We start from the raw sequence: 17,811 nt of genomic DNA on the forward strand, positions 1-17,811 counted from the left end.
TATATAATATATATATATATATATATATATATATATATATATATATATATATATATATATATATATATATATATATATATATATATATATATATATATATATATATATATATATATATATATATATATATATATATATATATATATATATATATATATATATATATATATATATATATATATATATATATATATATATATATATATATATATATATATATATATATATATATATATATATATATATATATATATATATATATATATATATATATATATATATATATATATATATATATATATATATATATATATATATATATATATATATATATATATATATATATATATATATATATATATATATATATATATATATATATATATATATATATATATATATATATATATATATATATATATATATATATATATATATATATATATATATATATATATATATATATATATACATATATATATATATTAATATGAACTCAAACTTTCAAGAAGTCATCTATTTGCAGATCATTTGCCTAATCAGTGTTTTACTGAATCATCAGTTGTTTTCTTCTGTGTGTTCTTCAGCGATTCAGCATTCGGTACTCAGAATCGGTAGTAATTCATTGAATTACGGATTTGAAAACATAAAAACGTAAAAAGCATCAAGAGACTCACCTGTTCCAAGCGGCAAATTGATCGGCTTCTGGACGACCTTAGCCACAGGAGCGGCATCCTTCTTGGAGTCATTTTCCTCAGCAGCAACTGCCACGTTGCTGGTCCCACCGGAACTAACGGTAACGACGGTAGCCGTTGTCGAAGTAGCGGTCGCCGGTTGAATCAGCTGCTGCTGCTGTTGCTGATGGATCTGGATCGGTTTGGCCTTAACTATGGTGGTGGTGGCGGTAGCTGATGCACTGGCAGAAGCACTATTGGAAGAAGCGTTTCCGGCCACGACCGAAGCGGCAGCTGAAGCAGTGGTTGTAGCATTACGAATAACGAGAATCGATTGAGACTTATCTATGCGTTTAAGCGTGCGAAGGAGAATCGGTCCTTCGGAGGAACCGTTTTTGTTTAGGCGCTGTTGCAGGAAGATCGGGCCGCCGCCCTCCGTTGTGAGGGCGGTCTTCTTGAGGCCTCCATCGGATTGCAACAGGAAGGTACCGTCGACGGTGCTACTTTTGATTGCCGGTTGAAACAGAATTGTGTTTCCAGCGGTGGCCGCCGCAGTGACCTCCGGGACGGTTTTCGTTTTCAGACGTTGATGTTGCAGCAAGATGGGTTTGTCCTCATCGCTCAACAGGCTCAGAAGCTCGTGGGTGTTCTGGAGAATGATTTGTCCATTTTCCGAGCGAGAGCCCCGCACCAGGATTATATTGCTGTGTTGGGATTGAGCGGCGGCCGTTTGAGCTTGCTGCAGCTGGATTTGGGACTGCAGTTGGCGGGAGGCCGCTTCCGTGAGGGTGACACTCTTGCTGTCCAGCCCGGTGATGATGGCTCCTCCGGGGGCAGTGACCGGCGTGGAAGCACTGCTAACCACCTTGGTGAGTTCATTGCTACTTACGGTGGTTACACCGGAAGACGTGGCCACCACGCTGGATCCTTCCTCTGCCGGGGGACCTGTTTGGAGGAGAGAGTAAAAGAATGTATCAGTGTAATTATTAAATAAATGTTGAAATAGTTTTTTCACTGCTAGAAAATCGTCAGGCATCAGACCGAATACAAAGAACCAAGATCCCAAATGTCTAAGTAGGTACCAAGTTCCTTGGACAAACCAGGCTGGAAAAGAAACGTTGGAATAAAGCAGCCTACATCCTAATACTGCAATAGATAACTGCGGCCCATTATAGGACAACCGCAACAACTATAATTCAATCACATAGCAAAAAAAAAAACACATATGATCTTAATTGAGATCGATTTCAAAATCCCGAGTATTGATTTTCAATTGGACTGGTGAGTTCTAAATTAAAATTGAGCATGAGAGAGATTTGTTTATGCTCATATGAAGGCATCTTCTCCGAGGCACCTGTAATCGACTCCCAACGATTACCAGTTGCCATTATGTGATTTGCGCTCATAAATTTATCCAATTTCTCAAAGTCTTCAGAATTCACGAAGATCATTATATATATAACTTTGACATTCGAACAAAATCGTGCTTCAACTGTACATGTAATAGATCTTATTATAATTCGATTTCATGAAAACTTTCAACCAAGTTCGCAGTAGAGCTACTCCTCTCTCCATCTCAACACATACAACACCGATGACAATCTCTGACAAACGACGGTGTGATAACATTTTATTAATTTGTCCCGAGAACTCTCGCTCCGTTTGCCTTTTTCGTGCTTCCGGTATCTCCCTCTGTAAAACAAGGGTCACAACCCGACCAGGTCAACTGACCACAAATCGTTTGCTTTCTTTCGTTTCTAAAACCAATCTGCTTTCCTGGATTCCACCACCTCCGGACCACACCGTGGAATTCCTTTTTGCGGCTTAGATAATTTGTTATGCAGATTAGCTTCTTTCGGGGTGATTGTGCGGTTTGCAGTCAGACACGAATGGGAAGCGAACCACAATAAGTGACTCCCGGTTTACTTTACCGTCGGGATGGGTCTGCTTCCGGTTAGCACCTTTTCGCAACCGAAGTTGGAAAGGGTCCTTTCGGACATCGCAAAGTTTTACCCCTGCGCGGGGAGTTGGCCTGGGTCCAGTTCTAACTGATGGCGATATGTGTATCAGAAGGCAATAAAACTTCCATGATGCGATATTTATGGGCTTTCCCCTCCGGGAGCATCCCTGTTGGCGTTTCGCTGCGAAGGTAGCAGAAGAGTCAATTCGAGAAATGATAGCAATCTTTCATCCTAATTGACTCGCATTAAAAAGTGCTTATTGTGTCCAGCATGCCGGTTGATGTTGTTCAACAAGAGGACGGATGGGGTCATTTGGGAGGAGAAGGTTCGTGACAAATTGGGTGGGTCATAAATTAATGTTTCTTTTTTATGGGAGACGACGACAAGGAAGATGTCATCGGGCTAATAGAAATATCATGTTGGGGGTGGTTTCATTTGTTAAATGATGGGTTGGTTTTTATTGATTATTGATCCATTTCTATTGAGTTTAAACATTTCACATCGGACCTACCAGAAATCTAGATAATACATCTATTTTTCGATTGGTTCAAAAAGACAAATTGAAGAGAAATATACAAAAAAATTACAAGTTTTCTTGATGGGATTCGAGCTATTCAGCAAGACTATGCTGAGGGTCGTCCCGGCAGTCGACGAACTTTTCGGATTGGAAACTTTCTCAACTTTCCAAGGCATAAAGTATCTTCGTCCCTACCACACGATATAGGAATGCAAAAAAATGGTCAATAGGCTAAAAAAAATCTCAGTTAATAACTATCGAAGTTCCAATAAAAACACTGCTTAGAAGCAGACTCTGTCCCAGATGGGACGTAACGCAAGAAAGAAGAGGAAGAAGCAGAATTTATATAAAAAAGTCTGGAAATCTAACTTTAAATCAAACTTCTGCCAAATATTTTTCTAGGAATCATTTTGAGATTTCAGCGTTGTGAACTTACTGCAAAACGCAATGAATTGCTTGATAAATTGTTCCAAAAACTCTAGCAAAGAACATACTTGGGAATTTTAAGGGATTGTTCCAAGTCAAAATTCGCATCTTTGTGATTTTTTCTTCTTCGTGTATTTCTTCTAGAATACGGTAGTGTATTTGAAACTTCAATAACGGTAAGTTTTTTTTCTTTTCGTGCTTGTAATAATCGATCAGCTTTTTTTTTTCTTTACATGTATTCAGTGATTTCTCAAGACATTATTTTATGATTCGCCCCAAATGACTCTCTTAGAATTCTGCCATTGTCCCTTAAGAATCCGTGCAAAACAAATACAGATCGGACTCGATTATCCGGAGTATCGTTTTTTTTTCACTCCGGATAATCGAATCCTCCGGATAATCGAATCACTAAGAAAAAAAATGAAATCTTTGATAAATAAAAAAACTTAAATATTATCATTTTTTATTGTTTGATTTATATGATGCGGTGGCGTAGCCAGAAATTATTTCTAGGAACAGTAGGGGTCTTTACAAGAATAAAAATTGACCAGCCTACACAGAAACAAAACACTTTTTCAAACCCCCATTTTCTTAAATAAGTTCAAAATTGCAAAACCATTCATATTGTTTATTGCAATACCAAATTATCTCAGATTTATGCATAAAAATTGAAAAACCAGAACATCAAAAAACAGATTCCGGATAATCGAGTCGAAAATTCCGGATAATCGAATCCCAGATCGGAAAATCGGATAATCGAAACAGCACATTACATCACCGGATCGATTTCGTGTGTCAGTGCCTTGCTAAAAGATCGGTGCCCCTCGCTAGTGTTTTCAACAGAAGGTATTCGGCATAATTGGAACTGTTAAAGTAATTTCATAAATTCATCTTCTCGGATTATTCTTGGAATTATCTATATAAATAAAAATGGAGTGGTGTTTGTATGTCACGAAATGGCTTCCGAACGGGTCAACCGATTTGAATGATTATTTTTCTGTTTTGTTCGTCAAGTGTTCCGACGTGTTTGTGTGTATAAAAATCCCAGGATATTCACCGGGAAAGTGGGAAAAACGAGTTTGAACGGAACTGTCATTTCGTATGGGACGATCCATAGTATTTGTGAACAGCCTACTTGATGGCAAGACGAAGTTTGCCGGGCCCACTAGTTTCATATAAAAATATATTACGGCAATTTATGCACAAATTTCTTCAGGCCTTCAATTGGGCATTACATCAGAGATTTTCAAGTATTAATCTAGCTATTTTTCATGTTGTTCTCGTAAGGACTTCTCAAAAAGTTCGTAATAATGCTTATTGCAATTTTCAAGAGTTCAAACAATGTGAAACAAGAAGTGCATTAAGCATTCCTCCAGATATTAAAGCAAACTTTATCTTAACATTTCACTTAGATTCTTCAATATTTTTCATATATTTAAATAGGAATACTTTCAAGCATAGGCGCTTACTTGCGATGCGAAGTTCTTTGAAACTGTACAAAAGTATTTTCCGCAAATGCACTTCTTTTCACAATAATATTTTATGTTTAGATTAACTGCGTCAATTTTTTATCTGGATTTGTGAAGTTTTGGAAGTTCTCGTCTCCAACAACGTCACATATTTTAAGGAATTATTTCAGATTTCATTTTCAAAACTTCATCTAATGCTTTCTATGAGTTATGATTGTTATTATTTGTTCTTTTTTCATCCTTGGCGATTTTGTCACATATTCCCTATTGGTGTAACCAGCGCACAGTGGGACGAATTGGGGTTTTATGAGGAAATATGAAATATGCTATGTTCTACAAAGAAACATTATAAAAACTTTTTTTTTGTTCAAGGCTCTAATGGAATAATAGTATAGTCTGTTCCACACAGCAAAAAAATCTGAAAATATTGAGCTTACCTAAGAAAAATAAATGTAGCTCTCAAATTACCCATTAATAGCATTTGTTTTGTTTTCACTATTTAATTTACTAATTTTTACCTGTGTTTTATTTATTTATTCCAAATTTCTCAGAGAAGTTGTCTTCCCATAACTTTTAGAGCTTTTAGAAACGCAAACGAAATCAGAAATCAGTAATCCCGAAATCAGTAATCCGAAATCCAGTAATGCAAAATCCGAAATCCAAAATCCAAAATCCGAAATCCGAAATCCGAATCAATCCGAAATCCGAAATCCGAAATCCGAAATCCGAAATCCGAAATCCGAAATCCGAAACCGAAATCCGAAATCCGAAATCCGAAATCCGAAATCCGAAATCCGAAATCCGAAATCCGAAATCCGAAATCCGAAATCCGAAATCCGAAATCCGAAATCCGAAATCCGAATCCGAAATCCGAAATCCGAAATCCGAAATCCGAAATCCGAAATCCGAATCCGAAATCCGAAATCGAACGAAATCCGAAATCCGAAATCCCGAAATCCGAAATCCGAAATCCAAATCCGAAATCCGAAATCCGAAACCAAATCCGAAATCCGAAATCCGAAATCCGAAATCCGAAATCCGAAATCCAAATCCGAAATCCGAAATCCGAAATCCGAAAATCCGAAATCCGAAATCGAATCCGAAATCCGAAATCCGAAATCCGAAATCCGAAATCCGAAATCCGAAAATCCGAAATCCGAAATCCGAAATCCGAAATCCGAAATCCGAAATCCGAAATCCGAAATCCGAAATCCGAAAATCCGAAATCCCGAAATCCGAAATCCGAAATCCGAAATCCGAAATCCGAAATCCGAAATCCGAAATCCGAAATCCGAAATCCGAAATCCGAAATCCGAAATCCGAAATCCGAAATCCGAAATCCGAAATCCGAAATCCGAAATCCGAAATCCGAAATCCGAAATCCGAAATCCGAAATCCGAAATCCGAAATCCGAAATCCGAAATCCGAAATCCGAAATCCGAAATCCGAAATCCGAAATCCGAAATCCGAAATCCGAAATCCGAAATCCGAAATCCGAAATCCGAAATCCGAAATCCGAAATCCGAAATCCGAAATCCGAAATCCGAAATCCGAAATCCGAAATCCGAAATCCGAAATCCGAAATCCGAAATCCGAAATCCGAAATCCGAAATCCGAAATCCGAAATCCGAAATCCGAAATCCGAAATCCGAATCCGAAATCCGAAATCCGAAATCCGAAATCCGAAATCCGAAATCCGAAATCCGAAATCCGAAATCCGAAATCCGAAATCCGAAATCCGAAATCCGAAATCCGAAATCCGAAATCCGAAATCCGAAATCCGAAATCCGAAATCCGAAATCCGAAATCCGAAATCCGAAATCCGAAATCCGAAATCCGAAATCCGAAATCCGAAATCCGAAATCCGAAATCCGAAATCCGAAATCGAAATCCGAAATCCGAAATCCGAAATCCGAAATCCGAAATCCGAAATCCGAAATCCGAAATCCGAAATCCGAAATCCGAAATCCGAAATCCGAAATCCGAAATCCGAAATCCGAAATCCGAAATCCGAAATCCGAAATCCGAAATCCGAAATCCGAAATCCGAAATCCGAAATCCGAAATCCGAAATCCGAAATCCGAAATCCGAAATCCGAAATCCGAAATCCGAAATCCGAAATCCGAAATCCGAAATCCGAAATCCGAAATCCGAAATCCGAAATCCGAAATCCGAAATCCGAAATCCGAAATCCGAAATCCGAAATCCGAAATCCGAAATCCGAAATCCGAAATCAGAAATCAGAAATCAGAAATCCGAAAATCCGAAATCAGAAATCAGAAATCAGAAATCAGAAATCAGAAATCAGAAATCAGAAATCAGAAATCAGAAATCAGAAATCAGAAATCAGAAATCAGAAATCAGAAATCAGAAATCAGAAATCAGTAATCCGAAATCAGTAAATGCAAAATCCGAAATCCAGAAATCAAAATCCGAAATCAGTAATCCGAAATCAACGAAATCCGAAATCCGAAATCCGAAATCCGAAATCCGAAATCCGAAATCCGAAATCCGAAATCCGAAATCCGAAATCCGAAATCCGAAATCCGAAATCCGAAATCCGAAATCCGAAATCCGAAATCCGAAATCCGAAATCGAAATCCGAAATCCGAAATCCGAAATCCGAAATCCGAAATCCGAAATCCGAAATCCGAAATCCGAAATCCGAAATCCGAAATCCGATCCGAAATCCGAAATCCGAAATCCGAAATCCGAAATCCGAAATCCGAAATCCGAAATCCGAAATCCGAAATCCGAAATCCGAAATCCGAAATCCGAAATCCGAAATCCGAAATCCGAAATCCGAAATCCGAAATCCGAAATCCGAAATCCGAAATCCGAAATCCGAAATCCGAAATCCGAAATCCGAAATCCGAAATCCGAAATCCGAAATCCGAATCCGAAATCCGAAATCAGAAATCAGAAATCAGAAATCAGAAATCAGAAATCAGAAATCAGAAATCAGAAATCAGAAATCAGAAATCAGAAATCAGAAATCAGAAATCAGAAATCAGAAATCAGAAATCAGAAATCAGAAATCAGAAATCAAAATTCTTGGAAGAAAATTTGGTGGAATCTATATTAAAGAATTCTTGGACGAACTGTATGGAATCCTCATATCCCTGGCCAGACTGAAATTGCTGGTAAACGGGATCACTACCAAATGTTTTGCTCTGTTCATTTTAAATGAAAAACTTGGGTGAATATTATTCCTTGAACATTTATGCAGAATGGTGCAAAGGTATTGTGATTGTTTTTGCTAGATTTTCGGTAGTTGTTCAAACTTCCAATCGGCAAACGCGATAAATCACATATTTCACATATTTTAATTTAAATCATTCTGGTAACTGGCTAAGCACCACTGCTACTAAATCAACTCTGTTGCACAACTTTTTTAGGTCTTTTCCATACCTTCACATCCTTCGATAAAGAGCCCGCTTAATGTAGAAATGTGGAAGTAAAGAATGTAAACCTGTCAAACGAACCGTGAAAATTCGATTGTAAGTCAATGTTTATGACACCCCTTCATGCCACCAACAGCAACTGAATGACGTCGGCGACGCGACTGCTTAAGATTATACTCTTCCTTAGCGGCTCCTTCAGAATGCACAAATTTCCAACATCGAACATAAATCCATTGTAATAAAAATGAAGTCTATTTTCGCTCCCTTACGTCAACTTCGAACTTGGTATCTAAAGGTACTTCTGAATTTGACGTAATCGATCCAGTGTTGGGGTGTCACTTGAAGCTTCCCGTGCTGGTGACTGATTTGCATTGGAGGAAATCTGAAAATCCCTGGTCCTTTCGCGGGGAACAATCGAACAGGTAAATCCATTTCTCATCCTCCCCCTCTCTCATAGGCATCCATTCAAACCAGGTGTAGGGCAGGTACTTGACTCAAATGTCTATCTTGTCTCCTGTCTTGCACTGTGTCTCGTCGGGAACCGTCAAAAAAAAAAAAGAATACTCCTACATTGATTGACAACGAGCGATTTTACAGCTGACTGAGGCCTTTCAATCTCAGCTTTGCGATTGAGTTTCGGTTGAAGTCGGCGGATCCGAGCGAGGAGTTTAGTTACAATGTAAGCCGACCGGAAGGACCCAAGCGCCCTTCTTGATTGGAACGGAATTCAAACATTTTTGAGTCTGGCTATGTATGAGCCATCCAGTGACGATATGGCTCGATTGAGGGTGATTGATTTTTACAAGTCGGGTCGCCGCCCGCCATTCATACCGAGGCGGATATCAAGTTTTGGCCTGGTTTCGGTTCAAAGTGTTGAATACTTTTTATCATTTTCGCGCTGTTTCAGTTGGAGAACTAGAGAGGTGGTTTTAAAATTTGGTGTACGCATTTCTGTTTGTTAACTTCAATACAGAGTTACAATACAAAGTTTAATAATTATCGCTTATGTTTTGTACGCAGAAGGTCTTGTATTCAAAACCAAGCTTGGGACTTTGTACTTGCTTTTTTCCTCTTGGTTCTTTCTATCATTTTATTTCCTATGTAAATAGAAATTTATTGTCTTCTTCTTCTCCTTTTTTTATTTTTCTTTCGCGCAGCTATTTATCAAGACTGAGTTTGAATTTCACCGGTAAAAGATCTACCCGGGTCAAAAACTTTCTCGTTTATCCATGTAAGTATCTTAGTGCTTGCTACACATTCAAAAATGATCAATTAGCATAGTCCTTCCGGAAGTCCTAACCAACGTTGTAAGAATCAATTTGGTACATCTTGAATAAATGTCTAAAAACGCTGTGTAAGTATTCGTGAAATATTTTAGGACGATTTTAAAGCGGAATTCTTCGAGAAATCCCCATAATAATCTCTGATGGTAAATTATCAATTAAAAGAAATCCTTCTTCAATTCTTCAATTTCGTAAAAAGCCCCATTTTGCTAAGAATTTTGGAAGAATCCAATAGTCTGATGAGTAGACAAGACCTTATACATGATTGCAGGATGATGAAGTCTCTTCAAAAATAAGGACGTAATGCCAGCGACAAACAAGAAGAACAAATAACGAAGAAGAAGTTTTCAGCGGTAGCCACGAAATTCATCATGTTGAGGACTAATCAGATGAAAACCTCATTCTACTACTTAAGAACCAAAATGACGTCAAAATCCGATGGCCAACATATTTTTTCAATCAAAATAATACTCCTATTCTCCACTAGACTCGAAGAAAAAACCAACGATTGTTCCTTTGTTGTACAAAGAATGATTGCATTGATTGCTTTCGTCATATACGTCAAAATCGTAGAACATGATTTAGAAACTCGTTCATTTCATAGGGTAATTGCTCACCTAGTTTTTGTTGCCTATCTCACTCATTTTTGACATGAAAAATGATAAAAATCTTGTAAAAGAGTTACGAATTTTTTAACACAGAGTACACAAATTTGTATGAAAAAACTCGTTTAAAATTATTTTTTCTCATAACTTTTTACTTAATTTTTTAACATTTTTCATGTCTTCTACAAAGTTGTTAAACATCTTAAAACGCGTGTTTTTGCTGAACTTCGCACTTCTCTTTTCCTTAAAGTAAAAGATTTATCAGTCGATTTCATTTTAATAAAGCTTATTTGTTTGAGCATGAGCAAGAGCATGAGCATGATTGACCGCCCGCAGTTGCTATTCCGTTATTGCAAGAACAGCTGTACTTACACAGGGAAACAACAGATGCTACTCAAGATCAGTAACATCTTCAATGTGTAAGTACTGGTGCTCTCATTATTATAGCAAACAATACCGGCGCCAGCTGCGTCCGAATGCAGGTCAATTTGGAAATGGGAGGGAAAATGTTGACTTTATGGAAGCCGAGGAGTCCTCTGCACTTCCACAAGAAAACACTGGGAGTTTAGATATTGGAAAGGATTCGTTTTGGTAAACGATAAAGATATATTTTTAAATGAATACGTGAACATATACACGAATCGATCGATAGTGCGATTACTATGCGAACCGGACACGATCCGAATTCCGTCGCTCACCCACAAAGGAGCATGCAACAGATTCAACGGATCAAACACTATTGACGAGTCGATACTTTTTTTTTACCCACACTTTGTTTTCGTTTTTTTCTTCCGAAAAACACGAACCGGACACAATTGATCCGGATTCCGTCACTTGCCCTTAAAGGAGCATGCAACAGATTCAACGGATCAAACACTACTGCCACGTCGATTCTTTTTTCTTCACCCGCACTTTGTTTCCTTTTTTTTTTCTTCCGAAAAACGCGATCTGGACACAATTGATCCGGATTCCGTTACTTGCCCTTAAAGGAGCATGCAACAGATTCAACGGATCAAACACTACTGACGCGTCGATTCTTTTTTTTTTCACCCACACTTTGTTTTCGTTTTTTTTTTTTTCTTCCGAAAAACACGATCCGGACACAATTGATCCGGATTCCGTCACTTGCCCTTAAAGGAGCATGCAACAGATTCAACGGATCAAACACTACACAGTGGTCCAGGAATCAGTTTTACGCGGAAAGATGCATTTTGAGCTTTAGAACGAAACATTAGACAAAAACGGTCTTCTACAAAGTTGTTTGTATTAGTTAAGCCCTTTGTTTGGTTTTATTGAAAATTAGGGTGGACCACATTTTCATAGAAATTGTGTAACTAACTTTCTTATTTGTAGAAATTATATTATACATGCTTCAGCAAAGTTGTAGACCATTCAATTTCAAGCAACTTTGCCAAAAAAAGTTTTTTTGTACCTCTTAAATTGACCGATTTAGAGCTTTTTTCCTGTAGTGACATAGGGTGGTCCGAACAAAACTGGTTTTCTGGCTCTAGAGTATTCAATTCAAATTTCTCATCAAAGTAGTCTATGAAACACTTTTAGAGCTTTAAAAAATGCGTAATTTGGTGAGTGAAGAAACTCGCTATCTCCTTCCGTTTAGGAGTTATTGTTGTTTTTCTCTCAAAAACATGCCTACTTTGATTGTGAATATCTCTGATTGGGGCAAACATAAAAAATATCTTTTGACGGCGTTGAAAAGAAAAAATAAAGATGTATATTATATCAAAAAATTACAGATGTGTTATTTTTGTAACTCTAATAAAACGTCTTGAAAGTCAAATATTTTTTATCACAAAAACTTTAATAACTTTTGAACTAAAATAGATATCATCAATCTTTTTGCATGAAAATTTGCGTTTTGTTAAGTTCTTAGAGTCGCTCATAGACCGCTTTGACGAGAAATCTGAAATAAGAAAGATAGGGCTCTAAAACTGTTTTGAAGATTTTCATAGTATGTATTTCTTTATTATTTTGCATTTTGAGCATGAAAATGAAATTTTAGACAAAAATGATCTTCTACAAAATTGTTTCTAAAAATGTAAGCTTTCATACTGTGTCATTTGAAACTAGGGTGGTCCACAATATCACACATATCATATAATCAACTTTTTTATTTGCGAAAATACTGGTATATGCTCTTAAGCAAAGCGGTAGAACTTGAAATTTTGATCATCTTTGCCAAAAAAAGTTTTTCTGTAGCTCAAAATTTGACCAATCTAGAGCATTTTTTCCTAATCATCGCAGGGTGGTCCAATAAAAATAAGTTTTTCAACTCTAGTTTTTTTAATATTATTTTCTCGTCAAAGTCGTCTATGAACGACTTTTAGAACTTAACAAAACGCAAATTTTCATGTAAAAAGATTGATGGTATCTATTTTAGTTCAAAAGTTATTAAAGTTTTTGTGATGAAAAATATTTGACTTTCAAGACGTTTTATTAGAGTTACAAAAATAACACATCTGTAATTTTTTGATATAATATACATCTTTATTTTTTCTTTTAAACGCCGTCAAAAGATATTTTTTATGTTTGCCCCAATCAGAGATATTCACAATCAAAATAGGCATGTTTTTGAGAGAAAAACAACAATAACTCCTAAACGGAAAGAGATAGCGAGTTTCTTCACTCACCAAATTACGCATTTTTTAAAGCTCTAAAAGTGTTTCATAGACTACTTTGATGAGAAATTTGAATTGAATACTCTAGAGCCAGAAAACCAGTTTTGTTCGGATCACCCTATGTCACTGCAGGAAAAAAGCTCTAAATCGGTCAATTTAAGAGGTACAAAAAAACTTTTTTTGGCAAAGTTGCTTGAAATTGAATGGTCTACAACTTTGCTGAAGCATGTATAATATAATTTCTACAAATAAGAAAGTTAGTTACACAATTTCTATGAAAATGTGGTCCACCCTAATTTTCAATAAAACCAAACAAAGGGCTTAACTAATACAAACAACTTTGTAGAAGACCGTTTTTGTCTAATGTTTCATTCTAAAGCTCAAAATGCATCTTTGCGCGTAAAACTGATTCCTGGACCATAGTGCACTACTGACGCGTCGATTCTTTTTTCTTCACCCGCACTTTGTTTCCTTTTTTTTTTCTTCCGAAAAACGCGATCTGGACACAATTGATCCGGATTCCGTTACTTGCCCTTAAAGGAGCATGCAACAGATTCAACGGATCAAACACTACTGACGTGTCGATTCTTTTTTTTCACCCGCGCTTTGTTCTTGTTTTTTTTTTTCTTAGCTTAGCTTAGTTTAGCTTAGCTTAGACTGACTACACATATCAATGGTTGCTATTCCGTGATTGACCGAAGTCAGTGAAAATGCACAAAGAATCAACTAGAAGTTCGGCTGGGATTGGCCATAATCTTCTTCAGTGTGCATAATTCAGTGCCTCTATTTATACATGGTCAATAACGGCGCCGGACACGACCTTGCAGTCAGGTGGGATTGGGGGAAGGAATGTTAGTGTGTAACCTTTGCTATTTGGAGACCGTGTTTGCCTCTGCATCTCCACAAAGGTTACTGGGAGGGATGTTTGTTAATGGGAAGGATCGTTGGGTCACAGGATTCACTTTGATAAGCGATTAGACCATGATAAATAATGATTTGTGAGATATATACATGCTTATTTGTAAATATAATATTTTCATTTGATATGAACAATTTCTATGTAGTGGAAAATTATGCCGACACTTGAGGTGACGAACCATTCAAAGTTTGTTGAACAAATACCTAAATGTAACATTCCTACAGCTGTCAGGACGAAAGCATGTGTTATTATATTTTACTTATTTGAAAAGAAACAAAAGACTTGATTGGTTGGAACATCATAGAACACTCTTATTCTTATGCCGACACTTACAGTGGCGAACCATCCAAAGTTTGTTGAATAAAGTGAACTTTTCGCAAGTCTACACTTGTAGTGTTGAACCATTCAAAGTTTTTTTTTTAATTACAAAAATAAAGGTAAAAAGGGGTGTTCTGAAAAAAAAAAAAAAAATATGCGAAACATAAATAATTCATGAATCAGAGTTTGTGTCGACACTCACAGTGACGAACAATTCATAGTTTGTTGAAAATTCATATTTACGTCCCACAATTGTAACGATTAAATGTGCAGTCATACATATTTTATAGATTAGAAATAGTAGCATGAAACGAGCTCACCAATTGAACCTTTATCCTTCACTGTGCAGCCACAATCCACTCTCAGCCTCACTCGTTTGCTCGGCTATATAAAAGCACTCAGTAAAAAAAGGCGCGCGACCCGAAAAGGAAAAAAAAAATCTTGGCTTTCTTGACGCACTGCCCAGCAGCAAGCGTCAAGGTCAAAGGATCAAAAAGAACTAACCGATCACGCCACTTTTTCACATACTAGACCGACGCGCGACATGTTTGATCCTGCCTCCGTCGCTCGTCCCCGTAGGAGCAAGCGTCAAGGTCGATAGATCAAACATAACTCCTTTGTTTTTGTTTTATTTTTTCTTCCGAAAAACACGATCCGGACACAATTGATCCGGATTCCGTCACTTGCCCTTAACGATCAACGCTCCGTCATCGTAATCATCGTCATCATCGAAACTTGAAAAGCAGTTTTTCTGTTCAAAACTAAACATTATTCGTTGCAAATGTGTTCACTGTGTTTCGGTTGGAGAACAGAATACAGTGAACACATTTTCCTATAAATTTTCTTGATTTTGAACGAAAAAACTGCTTTTGAAAATTTCGAAATCGATGACGGATCCTGCCCCCTTAAGGAGCATGCAACAGATTCAACGGATCAAACACTACTGACGCGTCGATTCTTTTTTTCCACCCGCACTTTGTTTCGTTTTTTTTTTTTTTTTCTTCCGAAAAACGCGATCCGGACACAATTGATCCGGATCTCGTCGCTTGCCTTCAAAGGAGCATGCAACAGATTCAACGGATCAAACACTACTGACGCGTCGATTCTTTATTTTTCACACGCACTTTGTTTTCGTTTTTTTTTCTTCCGAAAAACACGAGCCACGGACACAATTGATTCGGATTCCGTCACTTGCCCTTAAAGGAGCATGCAACAGATTCAACGGATCAAACAGTACTCAATTTCGTTTTATTAAAGCTTATTTCTTTGATAGTAAAAATCCATGCAAAGACGCTTCCCAGTAAACACAAGATCTAATATGATAGTATATAAGAGTACAAAAAAGAAGGCGATATACGTACATTTCGTACGCAGCCTTATGGCACATGTTATAAACTGGGTTATAGACAAAAGTTTTTATCAAATGCCGAAAGGGGAGATATGGTACTTTCATGATTTGTTAAAGTTGTCTGCGCCATTTTGCGCCGAAGCCAGTTATAGAGGCCTAAACTACCCCTTAAAAAAAGAGTAATTCATGAATAACTGTGTTACTTCAAAAGATAGAGTGATGATATGTTCAGCAAAAACACGGGTTTTTCATGACAAACAACTTTGTAAAAAACACAAAACAAGTTAAAAATCTTGGAAAAATGTCATGATGAAAAGAATGATTTTTAAGGGCCATTCACATACAACGGCATATATCTCAAAAAGTATAAGAGATAGAAAAATTGAGTCTTCGACAAAGTAGTTTCAAATTGCCAATTCTAAAACTTTGCCGAAGACACCATATGCCTATATAAATGTTTTGAAAAAATTGTTTTTCTATCTTACTGCTAGGTGGATTGATCACAAAACTTTTTTCGTCAAAAGTTGCGCTCTAATATACCAAGAAACTTCTCCGAACAAACTATATCGCTAAAATCAACGGTTTGGGCGCTATTCAAAAAGCACATGAAATCGAGAAAATAATACACAGTGCAGTGTTCAAGTTACACAACGTTAAAGCTAAAATTAATTTTTGAATTTTAATTACAAAATACTTAAAATATTCATTAGGTATATAACTTACATTCTACGGGGCATTCCCTAGCCGAGAGGTTGGAGTCCGCGCCTACAAAGCAAAGCCATGCTGAAGGTGTCTGGTTCGATTCCCGGTTGGTCCATGATCTTTTAGTAATGGAAATTTGCTTGACTTCCCTGGGCATTAGAGTATCATCGTACCTGCCACACAATATACGAATACGAAAATGGCAACTTAGGCAAAAAAAGCTCTCAGCTAATAACTGTGGAAGTGCTCTTAGAACACGACGCTGAGCAGCCGGCTCTGTCCCATTGGTGACTTTAATGCCAAGAAGAAGAAGAATTGCTTACATTCTAGTTTTATACTTAAGCTTTTCCAGAGGACCTAATTTTTCAACCGTTATTATCCTATTTATATCAATCAACAACTAATATATTAAAATTCAACTCTCTATTGTTCCATCAGTGTTGCCAGTTTCACATCACAAACCCATTACAACAGTACATCCTCACAAACTTCTGGCTATCACAAAATATCAACCATAGATTTATATAGCCAGTTTAAGCTAAGCTAAGCTAGAAAATTTTGGAGATGTAAATGAAACCCGAATATAAGGAGTGTATCGAAAAGTAGTCGCAAACTTTCAAAACAGTCTAAAAAATAATGGGTTGAGCCTACAAACAACTTTTTGATCAGAAATGCTTTACAATGTATTGAAAAATGATGATGTGGTGATATTGTTTCAATAAAGTGGCATTTTGCATGATAATTTTGCAAATTACTAACAGATGTCGATGAAAATCTTGCACACCTCTGAAAAAAATGATATGTTAATAAATGTGTAAAATTTTTAGATAAAATGATTTTTGTTTATGCTAATATATTCTGTGCCACAACTCTCATGACATAGAGTAAAAAATATTTTGAAAAATTCATTAACAAGCATTTGAGAGCAAATACACAAATCGAAAAAAGTCGATTTTTAAGGACCTCGTTTTCTGATTTTTTCATTCTACACGTATGGTAATATCGAACGATTATAATGAATAAAAAATTGTTTTTTGATCGGAAAAGTTTCTTTGCATATTTATGAAATAATGTAAGCAAAAAATGTTATTCTATATAATTGCCGCTGTATATGACAGAGCTTCAAAAGTTGATTAAACAAAAGTGACTTTCTAAAACCGACCTTGTTCCAATAATTGAGCTTTTTTAGAGCAATAATTTTTTTTTTTTTTTTGAATTTCTTTTTACGTGCTGTGTGAAGTAAACATATTTTCCGATATAATAAGCTTTTCATCCTATTTTGTTTGATATACATTTTATTCAATACAAATCATCGAATCTTCAAAAGACACTTCAAAAATGTAATTTTGTGCAAGATTTTATTTTCCATGCTTTATAAACCTTGTTGTATTTATATTAAGACTGCATATTATTCAATATTTTTTTAGCTGCTTCAATATTTGATGACATGAAGAAGATTTGCGTGAAAAAAGCTTTTAAAAAGATGAACTATGCTCTGAGATATACCGTTTTGAATGTTTGCGACTACTTTTCGATACACTCCTTAGTA

At 36.4% G+C, this 17,811-nt stretch overlaps 1 protein-coding gene across 11 annotated transcripts in view; it reads right to left on the minus strand.

The window, feature by feature from the left end:
- LOC5577064 (calmodulin-binding transcription activator 1) overlaps positions 1 to 17,811 on the minus strand; it is a 616,782-nt gene that overhangs the window by 412,521 nt on the left and 186,450 nt on the right. For all 11 annotated transcript variants that reach the window (XM_021840664.1, XM_021840660.1, XM_021840663.1 and 8 more), the window contains exon 4: positions 678 to 1,619. In XM_021840664.1, the coding sequence (XP_021696356.1) occupies positions 678 to 1,619 (942 nt within the window). The remainder of the gene's footprint in view (positions 1 to 677; positions 1,620 to 17,811) is intronic.

This window comes from Aedes aegypti, chromosome 2 (assembly GCF_002204515.2).
Source record: "Aedes aegypti strain LVP_AGWG chromosome 2, AaegL5.0 Primary Assembly, whole genome shotgun sequence".
In the NCBI taxonomy this organism is placed as follows: Eukaryota; Metazoa; Arthropoda; class Insecta; order Diptera; family Culicidae; genus Aedes; species Aedes aegypti.